General features: G+C 44.3%; 1 protein-coding gene across 3 annotated transcripts in view; it reads right to left on the bottom strand.

Annotated features, from left to right (window-relative positions):
- The window catches only part of si:dkey-100n23.5, a 195,712-nt gene that overhangs the window by 91,658 nt on the left and 78,429 nt on the right, over positions 1-25,625 (bottom strand). For 2 of the 3 annotated variants that reach the window (XM_059650315.1, XM_048540087.2), the window contains exon 7: positions 1,334-1,423. The exons of the other annotated variant lie outside the window; for it this stretch is intronic. In XM_059650315.1, coding sequence (XP_059506298.1) covers positions 1,334-1,423 — 90 coding nt within the window. The remainder of the gene's footprint in view (positions 1-1,333; positions 1,424-25,625) is intronic. 3 annotated transcript variants of the gene reach the window in all.

Consider the following 25,625-nt stretch of genomic DNA (forward strand, 5'->3'; position numbering starts at 1 on the left):
GGAATTCCCGTTCTGCGTACACCTCAAAGACAGCAACAGTTCAAGAGCAATTAGCGATTGGCAATAATTGCCAATGTTGCTCATATCCAGTAAAAAAAGTGCAGAAACATCATTTACAGTCATTCATTAAACCAATTTATTGCTCAGCACTTGGAATATGAATGTGATTCAATACCGAAAAAAGTAACTTCCACTGCTATGAAGGTATCAACGAAGCCACAAACAGAAGTTAAGGCATTCATTTCAGAGAGGATGGAAAAAAACTGGAGAAAGCAAACTATGACATTCACTCATTCACGATCCTCCATCAAAACAAAGTCCTTACTTTACAAACACAGAGTGCTGAAAAGACTCAGCAGGCCTGGCAGTATCTGTGGAGAGAGAAACAGTTAACGTTTCGAGTCCCATACAACTGCTCTTCAGAACTTATTTTCCAACTGACGGTCTCCTCTGAACTAAGGAAAGAGTCTTCTTCATCATCCTCTTAGTCATATGTTGCTTCTCATAAACTAGATAAATTGTACAAGTCATTGAACACAGCATTCAATGACTTGGCAGGTTGGAAGAAGCAGTTAATTAAATTTATAAATAAGGACACAGAGTACAAAGGCAAGGTCACCATCATAAACCTGTATCAAACACTGGTTTGACCTCAACTGGAGTATGGTGGTGGGGGTTTTAGCACCACACCGTGGAATGATATGAAGGCATGACAGAGGATGCAAAAAAGATTCACAAGAATGCTTCCAGGGATGAATAACTTCAGGTACATAGGTAGACCGGAGAGGCTAGGGCTTTAGAAGGTTAAGAAGAGATAAAAAAGATACTCCAAATTCTGGGAGTTCTGGACAGAGCAGATAAAGAGAAACTGTTCTCATTGGCAGAAGGATCGAAAGCCAGGATACTGATTTAAACTGACTGGCATAAGAAGCAATGGCGATTTGAGGAAAACCTTTGTCCGTAGCAAATGGTCAGGATGTGAAATATCTCGCCCCGAGAGTGCATTGGAGGCAATTTAACGTGGCTTTTAAATACAGATCTGATAATTATGTGAGTAAAACAACTGCAGCTTTACAAGAAAAGACAGGAGAGTGGAATAAGCTGAATCACACTTATAGACAGCAGACACAGGTAAGATGGGCCAAATGGACTCCTCCTACACTCCACAGAAGAACACTCCACACATAAAGATTAGATTGCAATTCAAATTATAGACCAAATCCTGAAATTATTTTTTGAATAAACAAAGTTTTCTCTTGCAACGAAAAGCAACAGAAAATTGATCTCCTTTGCACAAAGTTTACATCTTTGATTGACACAGCAATGTTCTTACCACCATGCTCCAGCAGGGCCATAATAATCACCAAGCAGTGGAAGACAGGACAGAATGAAAGGCACACCCCACGCTGCAACATAATATGCACTGCAAGAGATAATGCAAGGAGAGAAAAATTAATTCTGACAAATAATAACTGGTAAGTGAAACTGCTATTACTGATATGGCTGGGAAATTGGTTGAGAGATAATAACAATAATACAAAGTATTTATTTTACTAACTTTATATGGAAAATAGTTTTAACATTGAATTTTTATTTGTTTTCCCAGTTTGAGAGTTTGATTAGAAACATTAAACTGAAACTTAGAATTATTAAATCAGGAATATTCTCTGTAATTCCAAAGACACAGCTAAATAACTGTTGGCATCAGCCTGTCAAAGAATACAGAAAAATGACAGTTCCAACAGTCTGAGGAGAACAGATGCAGTTACAAAGGAAGCAGAGTTTCTGACCACAGTTAGAGACACAAGAACTTTCTGGCATTTACCATACCATTCAGTTTAACAACAAACCATGAAAGTATAGACTGGGAGAAGTGTGGCTAGTGAAGGCGGTGCCTAAAACCTGCGCATTCAGTAAGGACATCTTACTACCATCTATTAAATCCCACATCCAATCTGTGTAGATCACCCAGAGGAAAAGCCATAAAGCAAATTCTGTGCCATCAGGGAAGTGCCATGGCATCCACCTTTGTACAGAGCTTACTGCTGGCTTGTAGGTGTGACCTACAGTCCTTTTGGGATCTTCTCTGCTTTCTTGCATTTCTGCAGATGTTTGTGTCGATAGGCGCAATCTTCTTGGAGATCCTCTCCACTTTGAGCTGGCAGATTGTGGTGTCAATGTCTTGTTGTGTCAACACCACAATCTGCCAGCTCAAAGTGGAGAGGATCTCCAAGAAGATCGCGCCTGTCGACACAAACATCTGCAGAAATGCAAGAAAGCAGAGAAGATCCCGACAGGACTACAGAGCTTGTAGGCAGAATGAATACAATGAGTGAATTTGACCAGAAAGCAGCCGAGTGTCTATTTTTGGTGAGTTTCATGGAGGGTTTCTCTCCATGAGAGTTAGTCAGTTTTCTCACACTACCTTGCCAAACTGGCTACATACCTGTGCACCAGAGCCCTAAGGCACCCACTCTACATATTCTCACAGTCACCACAGGTGGGAATACTTGCTACTGCTGGGCCCTCCCAGGATTCCTGATGCCTGCACCAACCAGCCATATACCCAGACAAGTGCTCTGCAAAGGTTCCTGTCACTTACGTTAGATAGGGGGATTGAGTTTAAGAGTCGTGAGATCTTGTTGCAGCTCTATAAAACTTTGGTTAGACCGCACTTGGAATACTGCGTCCAGTTCTGGTCGCCCTATTATAGGAAAGATGTGGATGCTTTGGAGAGGGTTCAGAGGAGGTCTACCAGGATGCTGCCTGGACTGGAGGGCTTATCTTATGAAGAGAGGTTGACTGAGCTCGGACTCTTTTCATTGGAGAAAAGGAGGAGGAGAGGTGACCTAATTGAGGTATACAAGATAATGAGAGGCATAGATAGAGTTGATAGCCAGAGATTATTTCCCAGGGCAGAAATGGCTAGCACGAGGGGTCATAGTTTTAAGCTGGTTGGTGGAAAGTATAGAGGGGATGTCAGAGGCGGGTTCTTTACACAGAGAGTTGTGAGAGCATGGAATGCGTTGCCAGCAGCAGTTGTGGAAGCAAGGTCACTGGGGTCATTTAAGAGACTGCTGGACATGCATATGGTCACAGAAATTTGAGGGTGCATACATGAGGATCAACGGTCGGCACAACATTGTGGGCTGAAGGGCCTGTTCTGTGCTGTACTGTTCTATGTTCTATGTTCTATATGTCAGACGGAGGGAGACTGGCACCCTTCTCTGCCAACAGGGACCTGGAGGTTCTAGAGGACAGGGGGAGTATGAGATCACTGTCCTTGGTCTGTGCCCTGAGACGTTGGCAATATGGGGTGCAAGACTAAGGGCCAGTGCAGCAAGCAGAGAGATGGGAATGGCTGTATTTAGATTCTGTCCAGCAGGCTGGAGAATTGGAAACAGCATATCAATGAGGCACGATAATACAATAACTAGGATGTTAATTTAGGCATGTCACTGCTCACTAGCAAGAATCTCACCTGGCTGTTCAACATTTGGTTGAAAAATGCGTCATTTTGCTCTAGAGATCAGAAGCCCTTACTGCCAATCTCATGTGATACTCCCAATGTCTCATCCAATGCCCTTGTCATTCAGTTGCTGGGAAACACTTCCGCCCCATATTTTGTTTGTTATCTCTCAGTCTTACGGTAGCTATATGCCAAACTTTGCAACATTACTTCATTCTTTTTCTGACTGGAGCAGCATGAGACAGCTCCAGTGAGGAATAGTAATACTTTGTACAAAACAGCACCAAATTCAATTCTCAAAAAGTTACTTTAGAATGATCTTGCCTAGGGATGGAGGAAGGTGTTCTGGATGTATGTTGCTTAGTCATTGAGGGAGTTCACGTGATTGCCACTACGAAAGTACAATGACAGGCAAGGGACCATTCAAACTGAATAGTTTATACACTAGGAGGATGTGGCCCTGGACTTCTGCTGTTGGATCTCTAGAAGAGATTAACTCAGATGAGGTTGGAGCATTGATAACATCATCTATTATGTATACTCCAATTATGCTGATCCCTCTTTTGATGGCCCACTTTCTTAATCGAAATTGCATTTGCAAAACAGGTGCAGAACACATAAAATGCCTTATGATCTATTTGAAGGCAGTGACTTGGGGATGCATTACTAATATTCTTCCTTTGTCTTACGGATTTTTCAAAGATGAAGAAAAACCCACTGCAAGCAGAATCAAAAAGAGTCTGGAGGTTCACAGTAGGATGCATCAATTATCCAAGGTGCCCAGAAATGAGAACAAATATCAACACCCAGAGAAAGTAGCTGCTAGCCTGGGGGAACACGTCACCTAGGATTTCTCACTCACAAATCAGATGGGAAGGAGCAGAAGAGAAATTGGAAAAATATAATCAGCTGAATGCTCATAACATTAAATGGTTCCATAGTCAAAGAAATGGAATCTTTTAGATCTGTCTAATATAGTAATAGAAGGCATTTTCCACATTCTTGAATTCGCAATGAACAACATGCATCTGTATTTAGAGGCAGTGCGACAGCATTTCACCAATATTAATGTAAACATGGAAGGGACTTCACAAAACCAACCGTACCTCTGTGAGAGTGTCTTTCTCACAGCCATTCGTAAAGCAGTCCCAAAACACAGGACCACTTCCTTGCATTGTGACTGATGTCACTCTGAGGTGGGTAACTACTTACAGGAACCTAGCACTGACAAAATTAACAGACTGTTTGATTGGCTGAAAACAGCACTTACTCAATACAACAAAGGCTGTGGACTTCAACCATTTCTTCGCTGTAGTTTTAAATATTTGCCTGCTGCTCTCATAGATAAGATATACCAACACAGGCATGCACCAACAATGTGGCACATTGCCAAAGTACATTCTCACCATATTAGAAAAAAGCATAACACCTCAAACCAGGTCATTTACTGTTTCCTCCCAATCAGAAGTAAAATAATGGACACTGACACATTGCCAAGCTATTCATCAACAGTTCAGGTTGAACCAAAATCACTTAGCTCCTCTGGATGTGAGTTTGCTCACTGAGCTGGAAGGTTAGTTTTCAGACGTTTTGTCACCATTCTAGGTAACATCATCAGTGAGCCTCCGACGAAGCGCTGGTGTTATGTCCCGCTTTCTATTTATAGAATAAATAGAAAGCGGGACATAACGCCAGCGCTTCGTCGGAGGCTCACTGATGATGTTACCTAGAATGGTGACAAAACGTCTGAAAACTAACCTTCCAGCTCAGTGAGCAAACTCACATCCAGAACCTCAACCTGAGCTACAAATCTTCTCAAAACTCGCTATCACTTAGCTCCTGTCCTTGCCTTCATTTACATATGAACACATATGAGTGTCATACCAAAGGAGAGGCAGTCTATCTGCTCAATACATCAGTATTCAACCAAATATCGCACCAAATAGGTTCAGGAAAAGTTCAGAGAAAAGAGAATCATAAAAACGTTAGAACTGTGGGGCTATAATAAGTGGATCACATTGGAAAAGCACATTTGTTCAGCTGCAGGATGTGCCCATTTTGTAAGTAGTTTTCAATCACAGACATTTAAATAGTGATTCATTCTAGATAGTTTTTCCCTTTCCTTTTTGAGAGTTTGGACAGGCTCTCATTGTCATGGCTCTCATTATCTTGTTGCACAGGGACTTCAATTCTGGTTATTTGCTTTAGCTGCAAATATTAGGTTTGTTCTCCCTACAGCCATCATGAATTATTTTTAATATCTCCAAATGATGGAGTAATGGCAGACTGGAGCAGGATAAAGCATAATGGTTGCTCCTTTACAAGAACAGCAATGTGTAGCATTTAATTTTTAATGTGTAGCATTTAATTTTTATGATCAGAAAGTATCTAAAAGCTTTCTGAACAATATATTATCAGTTGTCAGACTGATAGTTGAAACCCTGGTGGGTTTTGGCCTTGCTCAGTAATTCTTGGCACCATTCATAATCATCAGCCAGTAAAGGTTTTGGCCTCTCTCCAACATTACAGTGTCCTCTACACTTGAAAATTAATACAGGTGCTTCCTTTGGCAAACACAACACTAGTCAACTTGTATTAGAGATGTGCATTGTAGAGAGGTTAATCTGGCAAATCATCCTAAGATTCTATTGTTTCATGGTGCTGTGACCTTCACAGCTAGAGTAAGAACCTTGAAGTCCTTGAAGCTAAGTGAGAGTCAGACTGTAATAGGAAAACAATTTGGACACTGTTTTGACAACAGTTAGCATCTTGCCCTGTATCCAGGCAGGAAAGCTGTGGTTTACAAAGGTAGATCACTGGGCAATGGCAAGAGCGAATAAATCTGAAACCACGCAAAAGGTTTAATTATATGTCTGGTGAGAATGAATAGTTTACATGCCAAGAGTGTCTCTTTTTACATGAACATGCTTGAAATATCATAGATGTTGTTCTGGCCTACTGCAGTCAAACCGTTCTCCCTTCAGTTCTGTTTCCCCTCTGCGTGCTTCTGTTTCAGACATCCAGCTTTGGCAGCACCTTTATGTTTATTTATTTGGTTTGAGGTACAACTTGCCCTGAAAATTTTGATCCCAAATGAATTTGTCCACAGCAAGCTCACACAGTGCAATCAGAATATTTCAAATTAAGCTGTGACAACTTGCATTAGAACAGTAAATAACAACGGGTGCAAATGTGTTGATTAAAAATTTTAATCTAAATTTTAAAACTATAGTAACATGGCAGAAAGGCATATCCCAAATATTTGACATCTGGTGCTAAATTAGGTAGATTAATACGCACCATCAAAAAGCAATCCAACGAATTTTATTTTAGCGATTACGTTAAAGTAGACCATGTATGTCTAGCTGCTATGTGTCCATGCTACATGTGTGAGGTGTATTGTGAAATATCGCATACCTTATTTCAATGATGATTCGATTTAATGCAGGGTTCTGTGCGCTACAGCACTGCCTGATATGATTTACAAAGATCACGCCTCACAAAACATATCCAGCTACATGGACAAGGAAGGAGCTCAAAAATGGTCTGAGGAGAGCCAGGAGGGGGCACGAGAAAGGCTTGGCAGAAGGAATCCGGGAAAACACAAAGGCATTTTACACTTACGTGAGGAATAAGAGAATGATCAAAGAAAGAGTAGGGCCGATCAGGGATAGCATAGGGAACTTGTGTGTGGAGCCTGAGGAGGTAGGGGAGGCACTAAATGAGTTTTTTGCTTCTGTCTTTACGAAAGAAACGAACTTTGTAGTGAATGAAACCTTTGAAGAGCAGGTGTGCATGCTGGAATGGATAGAGATAGAGGAAGCTGATGTGCTGAAAATTTTGTCAAACATTAAGATTGGCAAGTCGCCAGGCCCGGACCAGATTTGTCCTCGGCTGCTTTGGGAAGCGAGAAATGCAATTGCTTCGCCACTTGCGAAGATCTTTGCATCCTCGCTCTCCACTGGAGTCGTACCTGAGGACTGGAGAGAGGCAAATGTAATTCCTCTCTTCAAGAAAGGAAATAGGGAAATCCCCGGCAATTATAGACCAGTAAGTCTCACGTCTGTCGTCTGCAAGGTGTTAGAAAGGATTCTGAGGGATAAGATTTATGACCATCTGGAAGAGCATGGCTTGATCAAATACAGTCAACACAGCTTTGTGAGGGGTAGGTCATGCCTTACAAACCTTATCGAGTTTTTTGAGGATGTGACTAGAAAAGTTGATGAGGGTCGAGCTGTGGATGTGGTGTATATGGACTTCAGTAAGGCATTTGATAAGGTTCCCCATGGTAGGCTCATTCAGAAGGTCAGGAGGAATGGGATACAGGGGAACTTAGCTGCTTGGATACAGAATTGGCTGGCCAACAGAAGACAGCGAGTGGTAGTAGAAGGAAAATATTCTGCCTGGAAGTCAGTGGTGAGTGGGGTTCCACAGGGCTCTGTCCTTGGGCCTCTACTGTTTGTAATTTTTATTAATGACTTGGATGAGGGGATTGAAGGATGGGTCAGCAAGTTTGCAGACGACACAAAGGTCGGAGGTGTCGTTGACAGTGTAGAGGGCTGTCGTAGGCTGCAGCGGGACATTGACAGGATGCAGAGATGGGCTGAGAGGTGACAGATGGAGTTCAACCTGGATAAATGCGAGGTGATGCATTTTGGAAGGTCGAATTTGAAAGCTGAGTACAGGATTAAGGATAGGATTCTTGGCAGCGTGGAGGAACAGAGGGATCTTGGTGTGCAGATACATAGATCCCTTAAAATGGCCACCCAAGTGGACAGGGTTGTTAAGAAAGCATATGGTGTTTTGGCTTTCATTAACAGGGGGATTGAGTTTAAGAGTCGTGAGATCTTGTTGCAGCTCTATAAAACTTTGGTTAGACCGCACTTGGAATACTGCATCCAGTTCTGGGCGCCCTATTATAGGAAAGATGTGGATGCTTTGGAGAGGGTTCAGAGGAGGTTTACCAGGATGCTGCCTGGACTGGAGGGCTTATCTTATGAAGAGAGGTTGACTGAGCTCGGTCTCTTTTCATTGGAGAAAAGGAGGAGGAGAGGTGACCTAATTGAGGTATACGAGATAATGAGAGGCATAGATAGAGTTGATAGCCAGAGACTATTTCCCAGGGCAGAAATGGCTAGCACGAGGGGTCATAGTTTTAAGCTGGTTGGTGGAAAGTATAGAGGGGATGTCAGAGGTAGGTTCTTTACGCAGAGAGTTGTGAGAGCATGGAATGCGTTGCCAGCAGCAGTTGTGGAAGCAAGGTCATTGGGGTCATTTAAGAGTCTGCTGGACATGTATATGGTCACAGAAATTTGAGGGTGCATACATGAGGATCAATGGTCGGCACAACATTGTGGGCTGAAGGGCCTGTTCTGTGCTGTACTGTTCTATGTTCTATGTTCTATGTTCTATGTTCTATGTCACACACAAGATCAGATATACAATTTAATGACCTATGGCCTCCATAAACATAGCTAGTGGAACCGCTTAAAATTGTCAATGTAAGACAGAAGAAAACTATTCTCAAGTTTGACAATGCAATAAAACAGAAAACCTTTTAAAAATAATTATTTTCAATTTAATTTTGAGACAAAATGATCATTTAACAAGTATTGCAGAAAAATTAAACAATTTGAAAGTGAACTCACTGATACTGAAGAACTTCTTTTAACTTCCTGCTTCATTGGGTCATAGAGGTCTACAGTACAGAAAAAGTCCTTTTGGCCCATTGAGTTTACACCAGTCAAGAGCAACAACCTAACTATTCTAATCCTATTATCTAGCACTCGGTCCATAGCCTGCCATGCCTTGGCATCACAAGTGTGCACTTACATTAGTTTCTGCATGTACGTAGAACCTCAGTGCTAATCTGTCAAAAATATGGCAACAGGCTCCTTTAGCATTGCTACCTGCTGATCAACTGAAAAGCAGGTAGGTAGTTAAGTTCTGACCAAATGTAGATTTCATGTCAAGTGTCAAAATCATTTCATAAAAAAATCAATTGAAACCATTTAAATCACAGTTGAAAAGCTAACAGCAAAGGCTGACAGGCCATTTTGTAACACTTTCAGTACATGACAGTGTTGTTTCCATAATGAAAGTATCTGAGCATGTAGGCAAGGTTGGTCAATGTAAGGGTCAACTTACATTTAAAAGAGATAATGGGAACTGCAGATGCTGGAGATTCCAAGATAATAAAATGTGAGGCTGGATGAACACAGCAGGCCAAGCAGCATCTCAGGAGCACAAAAGCTGACGTTTCGGGCCTAGACCCTTCCTCAGAGAGGGGGATGGGGGGAGGGAACTGGAATAAATAGGGAGAGAGGGGGAGGCGGACCGAAGATGGAGAGCAAAGAAGATAGGTGGAGAGGGTGTAGGTGGGGAGGTAGGGAGGGGATAGGTCAGTCCAGGGAAGACGGACAGGTCAAGGAGGTGGGATGAGATTAGTAGGTAGCTGGGGGTGCGGCTTGGGGTGGGAGGAAGGGATGGGTGAGAGGAAGAACCGGTTAGGGAGGCAGAGACAGGTTGGACTGGTTTTGGGATGCAGTGGGTGGGGGGGAAGAGCTGGGCTGGTTGTGTGGTGCAGTGGGGGGAGGGGATGAACTGGGCTGGTTTAGGGATGCAGTGGGGGAAGGGGAGATTTTGAAACTGGTGAAGTCCACATTGATACCATATGGCTGCAGGGTTCCCAGGCGGAATATGAGTTGCTGTTCCTGCAACCTTCGGGTGGCATCATTGTGGCAGTGCAGGAGGCCCATGATGGACATGTCATCAAGAGAATGGGAGGGGGAGTGGAAATGGTTTGCGACTGGGAGGTGCAGTTGTTTGTTGCGAACTGAGCGGAGGTGTTCTGCAAAGCGGTCCCCAAGCCTCCGCTTGGTTTCCCCAATGTAGAGAAAGCCGCACCGGGTACAGTGGATGCAGTATACCACATTGGCAGATGTGCAGGTGAACCTCTGCTTAATGTGGAATGTCATCTTGGGGCCTGGGATGGGGGTGAGGGAGGAGGTGTGGGGACAAGTGTAGCATTTCCTGCGGTTGCAGGGGAAGGTGCCGGGTGTGGTGGGGTTGGAGGGCAGTGTGGAGCGAACAAGGGAGTCACGGAGAGAGTGGTCTCTCCGGAAAGCAGACAGGGGTGGGGATGGAAAAATGTCTTGGGTGGTGGGGTCGGATTGTAAATGGCGGAAGTGTCGGAGGATAATGCGTTGTATCCGGAGGTTGGTAGGGTGGTGTGTGAGAACGAGGGGGATCCTCTTGGGGCGGTTGTGGCGGGGGCGGGGTGTGAGGGATGTGTCGCGGGAAATGCGGGAGACGCGGTCAAGGGCGTTCTCGATCACCGTGGGGGGGAAGTTGCGGTCCTTAAAGAACTTGGACATCTGGGATGTGCGGGAGTGGAATGTCTTATCGTGGGAGCAGATGCGGCGGAGGCGGAGGAATTGGGAATAGGGGATGGAATTTTTGCAGGAGGGTGGGTGGGAGGAGGTGTATTCTAGGTAGCTGTGGGAGTCGGTGGGCTTGAAATGGACATCAGTTACAAGCTGGTTGCCTGAGATGGAGACTGAGAGGTCCAGGAAGGTGATGGATGTGCTGGACCTCTCAGTCTCCATCTCAGGCAACCAGCTTGTAACTGATGTCCATTTCAAGCCCACCGACTCCCACAGCTACCTAGAATACACCTCCTCCCACCCACCCTCCTGCAAAAATTCCATCCCCTATTCCCAATTCCTCCGCCTCCGCCGCATCTGCTCCCACGATAAGACATTCCACTCCCGCACATCCCAGATGTCCAAGTTCTTTAAGGACCGCAACTTCCCCCCCACGGTGATTGAGAACGCCCTTGACCGCGTCTCCCGCATTTCCCGCGACACATCCCTCACACCCCGCCCCCGCCACAACCGCCCCAAGAGGATCCCCCTCGTTCTCACACACCACCCTACCAACCTCCGGATACAACGCATTATCCTCCGACACTTCCGCCATTTACAATCCGACCCCACCACCCAAGACATTTTTCCATCCCCACCCCTGTCTGCTTTCCGGAGAGACCACTCTCTCCGTGACTCCCTTGTTCGCTCCACACTGCCCTCCAACCCCACCACACCCGGCACCTTCCCCTGCAACCGCAGGAAATGCTACACTTGTCCCCACACCTCCTCCCTCACCCCCATCCCAGGCCCCAAGATGACATTCCACATTAAGCAGAGGTTCACCTGCACATCTGCCAATGTGGTATACTGCATCCACTGTACCCGGTGCGGCTTTCTCTACATTGGGGAAACCAAGCGGAGGCTTGGGGACCGCTTTGCAGAACACCTCCGCTCAGTTCGCAACAAACAACTGCACCTCCCAGTCGCAAACCATTTCCACTCCCCCTCCCATTCTCTTGATGACATGTCCATCATGGGCCTCCTGCACTGCCACAATGATGCCACCCGAAGGTTGCAGGAACAGCAACTCATATTCCGCCTGGGAACCCTGCAGCCATATGGTATCAATGTGGACTTCACCAGTTTCAAAATCTCCCCTTCCCCCACTGCATCCCTAAACCAGCCCAGTTCATCCCCTCCCCCCACTGCACCACACAACCAGCCCAGCTCTTCCCCCCCACCCACTGCATCCCAAAACCAGTCCAACCTGTCTCTGCCTCCCTAACCGGTTCTTCCTCTCACCCATCCCTTCCTCCCACCCCAAGCCGCACCCCCAGCTACCTACTAATCTCATCCCACCTCCTTGACCTGTCCGTCTTCCCTGGACTGACCTATCCCCTCCCTACCTCCCCACCTACACCCTCTCCACCTATCTTCTTTGCTCTCCATCTTCGGTCCGCCTCCCCCTCTCTCCCTATTTATTCCAGTTCCCTCCCCCCATCCCCCTCTCTGATGAAGGGTCTAGGCCCGAAACGTCAGCTTTTGTGCTCCTGAGATGCTGCTTGGCCTGCTGTGTTCATCCAGCCTCACATTTTATTACATTTAAAAGACATCTTTCTACAATGAATCACTGCACAGAAAATATATTACAATATGGCAACTAATAGAGATATCTGAAAGTGTGAAACCACTTTACACCAAACTTCCAGAATGTTCTAGAGTCCGCTGAATATTTTCCATTTTCTTCACAAACTCATTCTGATGTGCTTCTAAAAAGCTTCCCAAACCCCAAACGGAAGCTCACATGAAGAACAGCAGTGGGTATGTGCTTTGCATATTAGTTATTCTGGATACGTAAAAACACCAGAGAAAAATGGCATAGGGTTCAACAATGGTGAGGAAAAGCAGATTTCTTCTCAAAACAAGAATTAAGTATGGCCTTTCGTTCATCAAAATGCGTCTCTGAACCTGCGCAAAAAGTTGCTTTGTGGTGTCAAATTAAAATTGTGAAAGCCATGCAACTCTGTGGTGTCCGAGTGCATTTCTCAACGGGTATCGGGCCTGTTTAGCTAAATGTGAAGCTGAAATTTACCTCTGACAGATGTGATTCTATTTGACGTGTTTGAACCTGTCAGTTTTTCTCCCACCATCAACCATGTACAAAAAGTATAATGTTGATATTTCCTGTTTCACTGTTGACTAACTCTACATATCAGAGAGGACAAAACAGCTTACATACATGTCTAAACTGCCTCCGACATGAGTTCCATAGAAGTAAGTTTGCAGCTGCAGTAAGTAGAAGTGGGAGCAAAGGAATGTAAAATATCCATAATATCTCATTTCGATAATGTGTCACCTGAGCCTGGATTCAGAATTAGAATATAATGTTCAATATCTATATTCCTCTATTAGTCATCCTTGTGAAATTTAATCGCTGAATATCCTCTTAAAACTATGGATGTTATCAGTTTTGATCATTTTTCTCGGAAGTCTATTCCAAGCCACCACCCTCTATGTGCAGCAATTATATCTTTTTTTTAAAAGAAATGTAGATAATAATATTAACAATTCGTGGGTGTAGCAATGATGAATCACACCAAATTAGCATCGTTTTGCCCTAGTGGCCTGAGAACTTGCAACACCCATTCTCAGAGCGTAAAACTCAAAGTCAAACATAAGACTTAAGATTAAGCATTGTGCTGGCAAGACAATGGTCCTTTCTTAAGATGTGCTGAGTCTGACTTTCAGATGCATTAGGGAGGGGGAAAATTACAGAGACGCTGTGTTTGAAGAGGCAATCCCATTAGGGTGAGGTACTCCATATCTGGTCTGTGTCTGGAGATTGGAGAGTGTGACTGCATATCAGGCACATAGAGTGATCCAGAAGGTAGAAATGGCGGAGCCTCTGGCCTTGCAATTACTGGTAAATTGTGCAGCTAGAAGCCAAATTAAACTGGGGCGGGGCGGATTGCAAAAAGGAGCTTCAAGTGACAGGGGACTTAAAACAATTAGAAAGTAAGGATAAAACAATAGTGCAGGGCCATCATGAATGTAATATGGATGTCCTTTTCAGATTGGCAGGCAGTGACAAGTGGAATACCGCAGGGTTCAGTGCTGGGACCCCAGCTATTCACAATAATAATTAACGATTTAGACGAAGGAATTGATTGCAATATCTCCCAGTTCGGAGACGACACCAAGCTAGGGGGCAGTGTGTGCTGTGAGGGGAATGCTAAGAGGCTGCGGGGTGACTTGGATAGGTTGACTGAGTGGCAAATACTTGGCAAAGGCAATAATAATATGGGTAAATTTCAGGTTATCCATTTTGGTGGCAAAAGCAAGAAGGCAGATTATTATCTAAATGGTGGCAGTTTAGGAAAGGGTGAGCTGCAGTGAGATGTGGGAGTCACAGTGGAACAATCACTGAAGGTTCACATCTAGGTGTTGCAGGCAGTGAGGAAAGCTAATGGCATGCTGGCCTTCATAGTGAGAGGGTTTGAGTATTGGAGTAGGGACGTCTTACTGCAGTTATACACACCTCAGTGTGCCACACCTTGAGTATCATGTGCAGTTTTGGTCTCCTGGTCTGAGGAAGGACATTTTTGCTATTGAAGGAGTTCAGTGAAGGTCCACCAGACTATTCCTGGGAATGGCAGGACTGACAATATGAAGAAAAACAGGATTGACTGGGCTTGTATTCGCTGGAATTTAGAATGAGGGGGGAAATCTCATTTGAACATATAAAATCCTGATGTGATTAGACAGGCTAGGTGCAGGAAGAATGTTCCCGATGTTGGGGAAGTCCAGAGTTGGGGTTCACAGTCTAAGAATAAGGACTAGACCATTCAGGACTGAAATGAGGAAGAATTTATTTACTCAGAGAGAGTGTGAGCCCATGAGGCCAGATCATTAGACATAATCAAGAGAGAGTTGGATGTGGTCCTTGCAGATAAAGGGATCAAGGGGTATGGACAGAAAGTGGGAATGGGAGACTGAAATTGCATGATGAGCCATGATTATATTGCATGGTAGTGCAAGCTCAAAGGGCTGAATGGCGTATTTCTATTTTCCATGTTTCTACGTTACTATTATGTCACTAATGATAAGCACAATGAGGCAGGGTAGGGCATGAATGAGGCTTGGACCAGGAATGAAGCCTGAAGGCACAGAATTTGTTATAAACTGTATGACAATCACTATGGTCATTAAACAAAAGGCTTCTAGGGCTGTGCCACTCCATCATTTGTCACAGACTTTATTTGTTGCATCTGTTCACTTCAATTTTACCCGATCATTCTTTCTTGCCATAACCAAAGTTATCACCTGTTTTGGTAAAGTTTAACAGCATTTAACGTTCCATTTTTAACGTCTGTATCACAAATCATATTCTCCCCATGCATAACTAATTAACTTAAAAGGATCACTCATACCTGTAAATTTGAGCTGTAGACTAACTTTATTGCTCACTCCATTAGGCAACCTGGTAGGAAAGAGGTGTTTTTGGATTTTATGCTGACTGTCGTACAGCTTGGCAAAATGTCATGAGTGGTGTGCCACAGGGAACAGTGCTGGGCCTTCAACTGTTTACAATCTACACTAATTATTTAGATGAAGGGACAGAAAGTACAGCTGCCAAATTTTCTGACAATTCAAAGATAGGAAAACAAGTTATGCAGAGGACATAAGGAAATTCAATATAAAATTGGAATGTTAAGTGCGTGGGCAAAGATATGGGAAAAAATGAATCTATTTGGCAGGAAGGAAAAGAAAGAAACATTATCTAAAAGGTGGGAGAATGCAGAACACTGAGATGCAGAGAGATCTGGGTGTCCCTTGTGCATGAATCATGAAAGATTAGTATATAAGTAATTAGGAAAGCTAGTAGAATGTTATTTAGGGGAAATGAATGTAAATGTAGTTGTTAATGGATCAATTGCACAGGACATCACGGGACCTTATCGGTGTATTTGCTTCCTTTCAGGAAGGATATAAATGTGTTGGAGGGAGTTTACTAGATTAATACCTGGTATGGGTTGTTTCATGAGGAAAGGTTGGACAGCCCAGGCTTGAATCCGCTGGGTTTTAGAAGAGTAAGCTGCGATTTGACTGAAATATATAAAATCCCGAGGGTATATGTGAAGAGTATTCTTCTGCTTATGAAGAACCAGGGGTCACTGTTTGAGAATAAAGGGTCACTCATTCAAAACAGAGATTGGGCAAAAATGCTTCTCTTAGAGGTCATGAGTTTTGGGAACCGTCTTCCTGAAAAGGGTTGTAGAAACAGAGTCCTTGAATACTTTCAAGACAGAAGTGGAATAGTATCAGAGAGTTAAGAACATGAATTCAATGTTACAATCAGATCAGCCATGATTTTATTGAATAGCAGGACAGGCTCAAGGGGCTGAATGACCTCTTCCTGCTCCTGATTAATGTGTTTGTATATATGTTTGTATGTGTTTACCAGGCTGCACAGTGGAACAGTCTGCATATGGTCTGTTCAAATCAGTCTGAGCCAAATACGCCAGCTGTTTTGGCCGGATAGTTTAGTTAGTATTTTCTGTTCCTGCCACTTTTAAACAAAGCCTACAACTGCAGTTTCAGAATGTGTACAGCTCTGCGCTGTCTGTTGAAAGGGGAACTTGACATAGAAGGAACTTTATTAATCTTCTCATAATATTCAAGTTGAAAAGTTTTACCGGTTACTGCCTGAGGTTGAACTAGATTGTCTGTAACTTTGGTATCATAGCCTACTCTTTCAAATATCCTCACCAACACGAAGACCATGTACTTCCAACTCTATTCCAGCAAATCCCCTGCTGCTGAAGCCCTCATTCTCCCTTTGCCTGCAACAGAATTGGGATCACATGTAAGACTTGATTCATTAAGACAGCCAAAAAGCTGATCAAAAGTATAAAAGTTTGGCCCTTGTCCAAAATATTAAAACTGTCTATTGTAACAGTAACACCCCTTAGTTACTGCCTCTAAATGTTCTGTGCTAGAGAGCTGCAGTTAAAGTTACTCAGTCGAGGCAAAAGGATTTAAATGCCACAGACGTTGTTACAGCATCTTAACCTCAGCCTACAATTGGAACAGCTAAAAGGAGATTTACAACTGGAAACTGAGCAACACTGCGTCACCCAGTTAAAACAGCAAAAGCGGAGGATGCAGTTAGAGTTTAGAAACAACAAGGGGCAGAGGGACAGGGTGCTTCAGCTCTGAAAACTGGAACTGAAATTATAGGCCCAGATATCAAATGAAACAAAAGAAAACTGCGGTCACAATTTCCCTAATCTACAACCGAGGCTTGAGACTTTTAAATACCCTAAGTTTGTGCATAAATTTAAAGAAGGGAAGTGGAATCCTTTTCCCACCACCTCTGAAAACCTGGCAGGACAGTGAACGTGGCCACAAGAAACACAGACCCTCATGATTCTGGGTCAGTTGACAGGAAACCTCTAAAGGTTTATTGCAGGCTAATGCTTGAAATGTTCCCAGATTATGAACAGACAAAGGCTACCAGCCCTACAGCATCTGAACCGGACCTGGAGGCATATTACCAGCAATTCAGGTGCACTTCAACAAAAGCCATGCAGAACTAGCTGCAATTTAAAAATAAAAATAAAAACACTTTCAACTAGAGCTTCCATTTGGTAAAAATTGTGGCACACCTGTGATGAATTACACAAGCTTATACTGATGGAGACATTTCTAAACCCTAGCCTGAAAATGCCAAATGCTCACACAGTCAGGGAGGCAGATGTTGTAGCAGTCGTCATAAACTCACCCTGGAAATCCAGGCTGAACAATCCTTTACAACCCATCTCCACTGGCAATGACAGGTAAACAGGATGCGTAGGTAGAAGAGATCCCCATTCCAGAGCATGCAGAACAAACTTTCTTGCAGCCCATCAGGAGTTCTCCCTGAAAAGCTACTGTGTTCTCATTGTAATAAAATCCATCAGTCCAAAACTGGATGCAAGAAGTCAAAGTCAAGCTCATGGGTCTTAGATGGGACTTCAATGGATCAGTTCAGAGAAGGATGAAGCAGCCTTCGGTGCAGCAGAACCAATAGGGACCCCTGCTGCAGAGGCCTGCCATCAGGAGCGTTTTTCATCTGTGTGGATAACCCGGGCAAGCTTTCACATTCTCTCGGGGTTTAGTGCTCATGGAAACAATGCCCTGTACTCTTCCCAGAAAGCAACTTAGTCTAATGCTTTATCCAAAGACCCTGAGACTTCAGAATGCCTCAGGTCATGGAGAAATATTAACACTCTCGCCAGGTCTGCTTTGAAAGCCATTGCCCAGCTCCAGTGTCTGAGTGGGAGATGTGTGAGTGTACCTCTGCACTGTGTTTACCTGGTTGTTTGATATGGGAACCTGCATTGGTGTTCCACAAGCTTAAGCCTAAAGTGGCTACAAAAACATGTAAATCCAAACACTGTTTCACCTTCCAGTTCCCTTTCTATTTTCTACTTGCAATTTCTCCGTTTGTTTCATTTTCCACAGTTCACATTTCTCAGAATTCCTTACAATACTATAGAACTAGTTGGTTCTACAAGTTGTCACTTCACTCTGAAGTCTACTCCTTTTTCTACTATACATTCTGATGTATCATTGGTGATGAGAATTTGCTTATCAAACAAATTTGAAATGCATTTGTTTGAAACAACTGAAGCTTCTGACTTGTCTCACTGTTTGGAAAAGTCCCATATGAATCAGGGTTTCTGAAAATCTAGCTCAGTATAGATCTAAAAGGGAAAGCGTTGATAGTGCTGCTCAGTGGCAGTAGCCACGTTTTCTTCTCAGTACTGTTTACCTTCAACATCATGAGAAAACCAACTGCTGAGGTAGATGCCTCCATCAGAGATCCAGAGATCAACATCACAACTATGTGAGAACCTAGCACATCAGTAAAAAAGATAAGGCTCAAGCAATTGCAAGCATCTTCAGCCAGAAGTACTGACTGGCTAATCCATCTTGGACTCCTTTCAAAGTTTCTAGGAAATGGCAGTTTGCCATTATCCACTCCACACCATTTCAAGAAACTGCCCATTGCACATGGTGCTGCAAAGGTTATGAACCCTGACAACATTGATGCAATGTACAGAAGACAAGTGTTTCAGATCATAGATCATAGAATCCCTACAGTGTGGAAACAGGTCCTTCGGCCCAACAAGCCCACACCAAACCTCAGGGCACCCCACCCAGACCCATCCCCGTATAACCTACCTAACCTACACATCCCTGAACACAATGGGCAATTTAGCAAGGCCAATCCACCTAGCCTGCACATCTTTGGACTGAGAGAGGAAACCGGAGCACCCGGAGGAACCCACGCAGACACAGGGAGAATGTGCAAACTCCCAAAGACAGTCGCCCGCGGGTGGTATCGAACTCGGGTCCCTGGCGCTGTGAGGCGGCAGTGCTAACCACTGAGCCTCCGTGCCGCCCCAAATCTAGATACAACCTTAGTTAAGCTGTTCTGTACAGTCAGGACACAAGCACATTCTACATCCTACTCATAAAAAGGACAAATTCAACCAGGCCAATTACAGCTTCATAACCCTGCTCTTGATCGTCAACAACCTGATGGATGATTTTCTTCACAGCATTATCAAATAGCATCTGCTTTGCAATAGGCTTCTCACTGACAATCAGTTCACATTCCACTAGGACCATTTCGCTCCATACTTCAATATCTCCAAATATGGGCAAAACAACAGCTGAGCTCCAACTGTCTGCTCGGGATACCAAAGCAAAATTTGACTGAGTGTGACATCAATAGGCCTTAGCACAACTGCAGTCAATGAGAAGTGAGGGCAAATTTTCTACTGCTTGCAGTTTTGTCCAGCAGAAAGGAAGATGATTGGGGTTGTTGGAGGTCAGTCATCTCAGCTCCAGGACATCTTTGCAGCAGTTGCTCAGGGTTGTGTCCTCAGGCAAACCACCTTCAGCTGCTTCATCAACGACCTTCCCTCTATCGTAAGGGCTGGCAATTGCACATTTTCAGCATCATTCATAACTCCGCAGACGCTACAGCAACTCTGTGTCCATATGCAACGGGATCCGGACAATATCCAAGTTTGAGCTAAGACACAGCAAGTAACATTTGCACCACACAATTGCCAGGCAATGTCATCTCCAACAAAACAGAATCTAACCATCACCCCCTCAATATCAAATGGCATTACCACTACTGAATCTCCCAATTTCAACTTCCAGGGGTCACCACTGGCCAGAAAGTGAACTGGACGAGCCATATGAATAAAAACCGCAGGAACTGAGATGCTGTAAATCAGGAACAAAAACAAAGTTGCTGGTAAAGCTCAGCAGGTCTGGCAGCATCAGTGAAGGAAAGAACAGAGTTAACGTTTCGGGTCTGGTGACCCTTCATCAGAGCAATGCACATTAGAAACACCATGTGCTATCTACGAGATGCCCTGCAGCAGTTCACAAATTTCCGACGATAACATCTTCCACATCTGCAACCTGTACCACCTAGAAGGATAAGGGCAGCAAATATATGTGATAATAAGCTGCAACATCGCCCACAAGGCACTCCTCATCCAGACTTGGAATTATATCAGTTATTTCAGTGTTGCTGGCTCAAAATCCTAGAACTCCCTTGCTCACAGCATTCTGGGTGTAACCATACCAGGTGAACTGCTGTGGTTCAAGAAGGTGACTCATCACCACCTTTTCAGGAGCAATTAGGGATGAGCAGTAAACACTAGGCAGCAATGTGCATATCCTGTGAAAGAATAAACAAAATTTGTCATCATAACTCACCACCCGAGAGCGGAGAATTTTGCAGAGCTATGTTTCACTAGGGAGCTCAGGCAAACAGTTTTCAATGCCAACCAAGAAACAGGCAAATTGAAGTTTCACTGAAAGTTCTGGTTAGAATTGGCACTTGCCCAAATGGGACAGCACCTTCTCCTGCTGCAAGTATCTGGCTGCACTACCTCTTATTGTCAGAAGATGACACTGCAGTAGTTTTTAATCTTTTTTTAAAAAAATGTGGAGTTCATTATGAAAGTACCTTTAATAATTTCTTCCTCAATAAAGTCAAGGATTATTTGCTGATCTGATAGATGAATAGTTTACTGCAGCCTTTTCTGAAGCAGTCCATTACAGACATTTACAAGGGAATAGCTAGATATGAACAGATACATCAATTAATGTGCCTTAATTTCTGCCAATTATTGTTTTTCATCTATTTGATGTAGTTCGTCTCATTATCACACTGACAGACTTTACGGTAGAATTCTGCACCCAATTGTTTACAGGAGTGGCTACATCAGAATGATACTCCCCGGGGATAGGGTGGTCGGAATTATTCGGCTAAGACACAGCAAGTAATATTTGCACCACACACATGCCAGGCAATGACATCTCCAACAAAACAGAATCTAACCATCACCCTCTCTACATCAAATTGCATTACCACTACTGAATCTCCCAATTTCAACTTCCAGGGGTCACCACTGGCCAGAAAGTGAACTGGACGAGCCATATGAATAAAAACAGGATGCACACATATGCATTTGGACACAGAGTTGCTGTAGTGTCTGTGGATTTATGAATGATGCTGAAAATGTGCAATCGCCAGCCCTTACGATAGAGGGAAGGTCGTTGATGAAGCAGCTGAAGGTGGTTTGCCTGAGGACACAACCCTGAGCAACTGCTGCAAAGATGTCCTGGAGCTGAGATGACTGACCTCCAACAACCCCAATCATCTTCCTTTCTGCTGGACAAAACTGCAAGCAGTAGAAAATTTGCCCTCACTTCTCATTGACTGCAGTTGTGCTAAGGCCTATTAATGTCACACTCAGTCAAATTTTGCTTTGGTGTCCCGAGCAGACAGTTGGAGCTCAGCTGTTATTCAGTCCAAAATCAGAGTTTGTTTCCTTTTCGTTTTATTCATTTGTGGCATGTGTGCATTGCTAGCTGGGCCAACACTTATTGACCATCCCTAGTTTCCTTCGAGAAGGTGGAGGTGAATTGCTTTCTTAAACCACCGCAGGCAATTTGGTGTAGATAAACCCACAGTGCTGCTAGATAAACAGCTTCAGGACTTTGATTAGTGACACGAAACAAACAATAACACAAGGTCACGATGGTGAGTGATTTGCAGGGGAATTGCAGGTGGTGGTGTTTCCATGTATCTGCCCTTCCAGATCGAAATGGTCATAGGTTTGGAAGGTGCCGTCTGAGGAGCCTTGGCAAATTTCTGCAGTCCAATTTGGTGACAGTCCACACTGCTGCTACTATGCTTTGGAGGGGAAGGGAGAGGATGTTGATTGATGTAGTGCCAAGCAAGCTGACTGCTTTGTCCTGGATGGTGTTAAGCTTCTTGAGTGTTCTTGGGGCTGCATTCATCCAGGCAAGTGAGGAGTATTCCATCACACTCCTGATGTGTGCCTTGTAGATGGTGGGCAGGCTTTTCGGGTTCAGGAGGTGAGATGGTCGTGACATTATTCTAAGCCTCGGACCTGCTCTTATAGTAACTGTGTTAATTTGGTGAGTCCATTGAGTTTTTGGTCAAGGATAATCCCCAGGACATTAATAGTTGGGGATTCAGTGGTGGTAACACCATTGAATGTCAAGGGGCTGTGGTTAGATTGTCTCTTGTTGGATCTGGTCATTGCTTGTTATTTGTGTGGCATGAATATTACCTGCCACTTGTCAGCCCAAGCTTGGATATTGTCCAGATATTGTTGCATTTGAACAGGGGCTGCTTCAGGATCTGAGGAGTCATTAATGGTGCTGAAAATTTCCTTCAAGGTGATGACAGCAGAGTACACAGCACCCAGGGGACTGTAGTGGCAAAGAAGGAAAAGTTGGATTCTCTTTAATAGAAATCACAGCATGGAACTTGAGGAACACAGCAGGCCAGGCAGCAGAGGAGCAGGAAAGTTGATGTTTTAGGTCAGGAACCTTCTTCAGTCCCTTCTCTGAAGGAGGGTCCCAACTCAAAATGTCAGCTTTCCTGCTCGGCCTGCTGTGTTCCTCCAGCACCACACTGTGTTATCTCGGACACCAATATCTGCATATTTCACTATCTCTGGATTATCTTTAAGTTATCTTTGTTCATTTTGTTTTAAGTTGAAGAGAATGGTGCCAATTCATGATCACAGGACAAACCTTTCACTGTATTTTATATGAACATTGGGTAAGCAATGGCCTAGCGGTATTATCGCTACACTATTAATCCAGAAACTCAGCTAATATTCTGGAGACCCAGGTTCAAATCTGCCATGGCAGATGGTGGAATTTGAATTTAATTAAAAAAAACAAATCTCAACTGCCCTCTTAAATGGCCTAGCAAGCCATTCACTTGTACCAATTGCTACAAAGTCTCAAAGGAATGAAACCAAACAGATCACCTGGCATCGGCCTAAGCACTGGGAAAGACAATGGCAGAAACAGCCCTGTTGACCCTGCAAAGTCCTACTCACTAATGTCTGAGGGTTAGTGCCAAAATTGGGACAGCTGTCTCACAGACTAGTCAAGCAACAGTCTGACATAGTCATACTCATGGAATCACACCTTCCAGACAATGTCCCATCATCATCTCCGGATATGTCCTGTCTCACCGCTAGAACAGACCCAGCAGAGGTGGTGGCATGGTGCCATATGGTCAGGAGGGCTTTGTCCTAAGAGCCCTCAACATTGCCTCTGGTTCCCACGAAGTCTCATGGCTTCAGGTTAAACATGGGCAAGATAACCTCTTGCTGATTACCACATATCGTTCTCCCTCAGCTGATGAATCAGTACTTCTCAATGTTGAACAACGCTTAGAGAAAGCATGGCAAAGATGGCTAGGGCACAAAATGTACGTTGGGTGGGGGACTTCAGTGTCCATTGCCAAGAGTGGCTCAGCAGCAGTACTACTGATCGAGCTGGTCGGGTCCTAAAGGAATTAGCTTCTAGGCTGGGTCTGCAGCAGATGGTGAGGGAACCAACACAAGGTAAAAACATACTTGACCTTATCCTTACCAATCTGCCAGCTGCAGTTGCATGTGTCCATGACAGTATTGGTAAGTGCGGCCATCTCACAGTCCTTGTGGAGACGAAGTCCCGCCTTCATATTGAGGATAGCTTGCATCGTGTTGTGTGGCACTAGCACCATGCTAAATGGGACAGACTTTGTACAGATCTAGCAACTCGAGACTGTTGCATCAATGAGGCGCTGTGGGCCATCAACAGCAGCAGAACTGTACTCCAGCACAATCTGTGACCTCATGGCTTGGCACAGCCCCCACTCAACCATTACCATCAAGCCAGGGGATCAATCCTGAGTGCAGGAAGGTATGTCAGGAGCAGCACCAGGAATACCTGAGGATGAGATGTCAACCTGGTGAGGCCACTAAATAAACTGGCATGACAAACAGCATAAGCAGCGGTGATAGACAGTGCGGAGCAATCCCACAACCAATGGATCAGATGTAACGTTCAGCAGAACATTCTGCACAACATCAGAACAATGTTCAGCACAATTCATGATTTCTCTGCTACTGAAGCAGTCTATGCCCAGGGGCAAACTCTCCACTGGTTGGAGTCATACCTGACACATAAGCAGCTGGTTGTCATTGTTGGAGGTTAATCATCTCGGCTCCAGGACATCTCTGCAGGAGTTCCTGAGAATAGTGTCCTAGGCCCAACTATCTTCAGCTGCTTCATCAATGGCCTTCCCTCCATCACAAGGTCCAAAGGGGGTTATTTACCAATAATCACACAATGTTTGGCACCATTTGCAACTCCTCAGATACTGAACCAGTCCATGTCCAAACACAACATGATCTGGACAATATCCAGGCTTGGGCTGACAAGCGGCAAGTAACATTCAGATCACACAAATGCCAGACTATGAACATCACCAATAAGAGACAACCTAACCACCACCCCTTGGCATTCAATCGTGTTACCATCACTGAACCCTCCCCAGTATCAACATCCTGGGGTTCCTATTGACTAGAATCTCAACTGGGCTCATCACATAAACACAGTGGCCACAAGTGCAGGTCAGAGGCTATGGATACTGCTGCGAATAACTCACCTCTTGACTCCCCAGAGCGTGTCCTCCAGCTATAAGGCACAAGTCAGGAGTGTGACGGAATACTCCCCACTTGCCTGGATGGGTACAGCTCCAACAACACTCAAGAAGCTTGACACCATCCAGGATAAAGCAACCTGCTTGATTGGCACTACATCCACAAGCATCCACTCCCTCTACACCCTCAGTAGCATCAGTATGTACTATCTACAAGATGTACTGAAGAAATTCACTAAAGATCCTTGGATAGCATCTTCCAAACCCATGACCACTTCCATCTAGAAGGACAAGGGCAGCAGACTTCTGGAAATACCACCACCCGCAAGTACCCCGCCAACCATCCTGACTTGGAAACATATCGCCATTCCTTCACTGTCACTGGGTCAAAATCCCGGAATTCCTTCCCTAATGGCATTGTGGATCAACCTACTGCAGGTGGACTGCAGCGGTTCAAGAAGGCAGATCACTACCACCTTCTGAAGGACAACTAGGGATGGGCAATAAATGCTGGCCAGCAAGCGACACCCGCATCCCACAAATGAATACAAAAAATGGAATGCATGTGACAATAAATGATTCAATTCAATTCCAACATTGCGCAATCATGACGAAAATACCTACTTCTGACTTTATGATGGAGGGAAGATCATTGATGCAGTTGCAAAAATGGTTGGCCCAGAACACTACCCTGAGGACCTCCTGCATAGAAATGCTGGAGCTAAGATGACTG

This window comes from Stegostoma tigrinum, chromosome 12, assembly GCF_030684315.1.
Source record: "Stegostoma tigrinum isolate sSteTig4 chromosome 12, sSteTig4.hap1, whole genome shotgun sequence".
Lineage (NCBI taxonomy): Eukaryota > Metazoa > Chordata > Chondrichthyes > Orectolobiformes > Stegostomatidae > Stegostoma > Stegostoma tigrinum.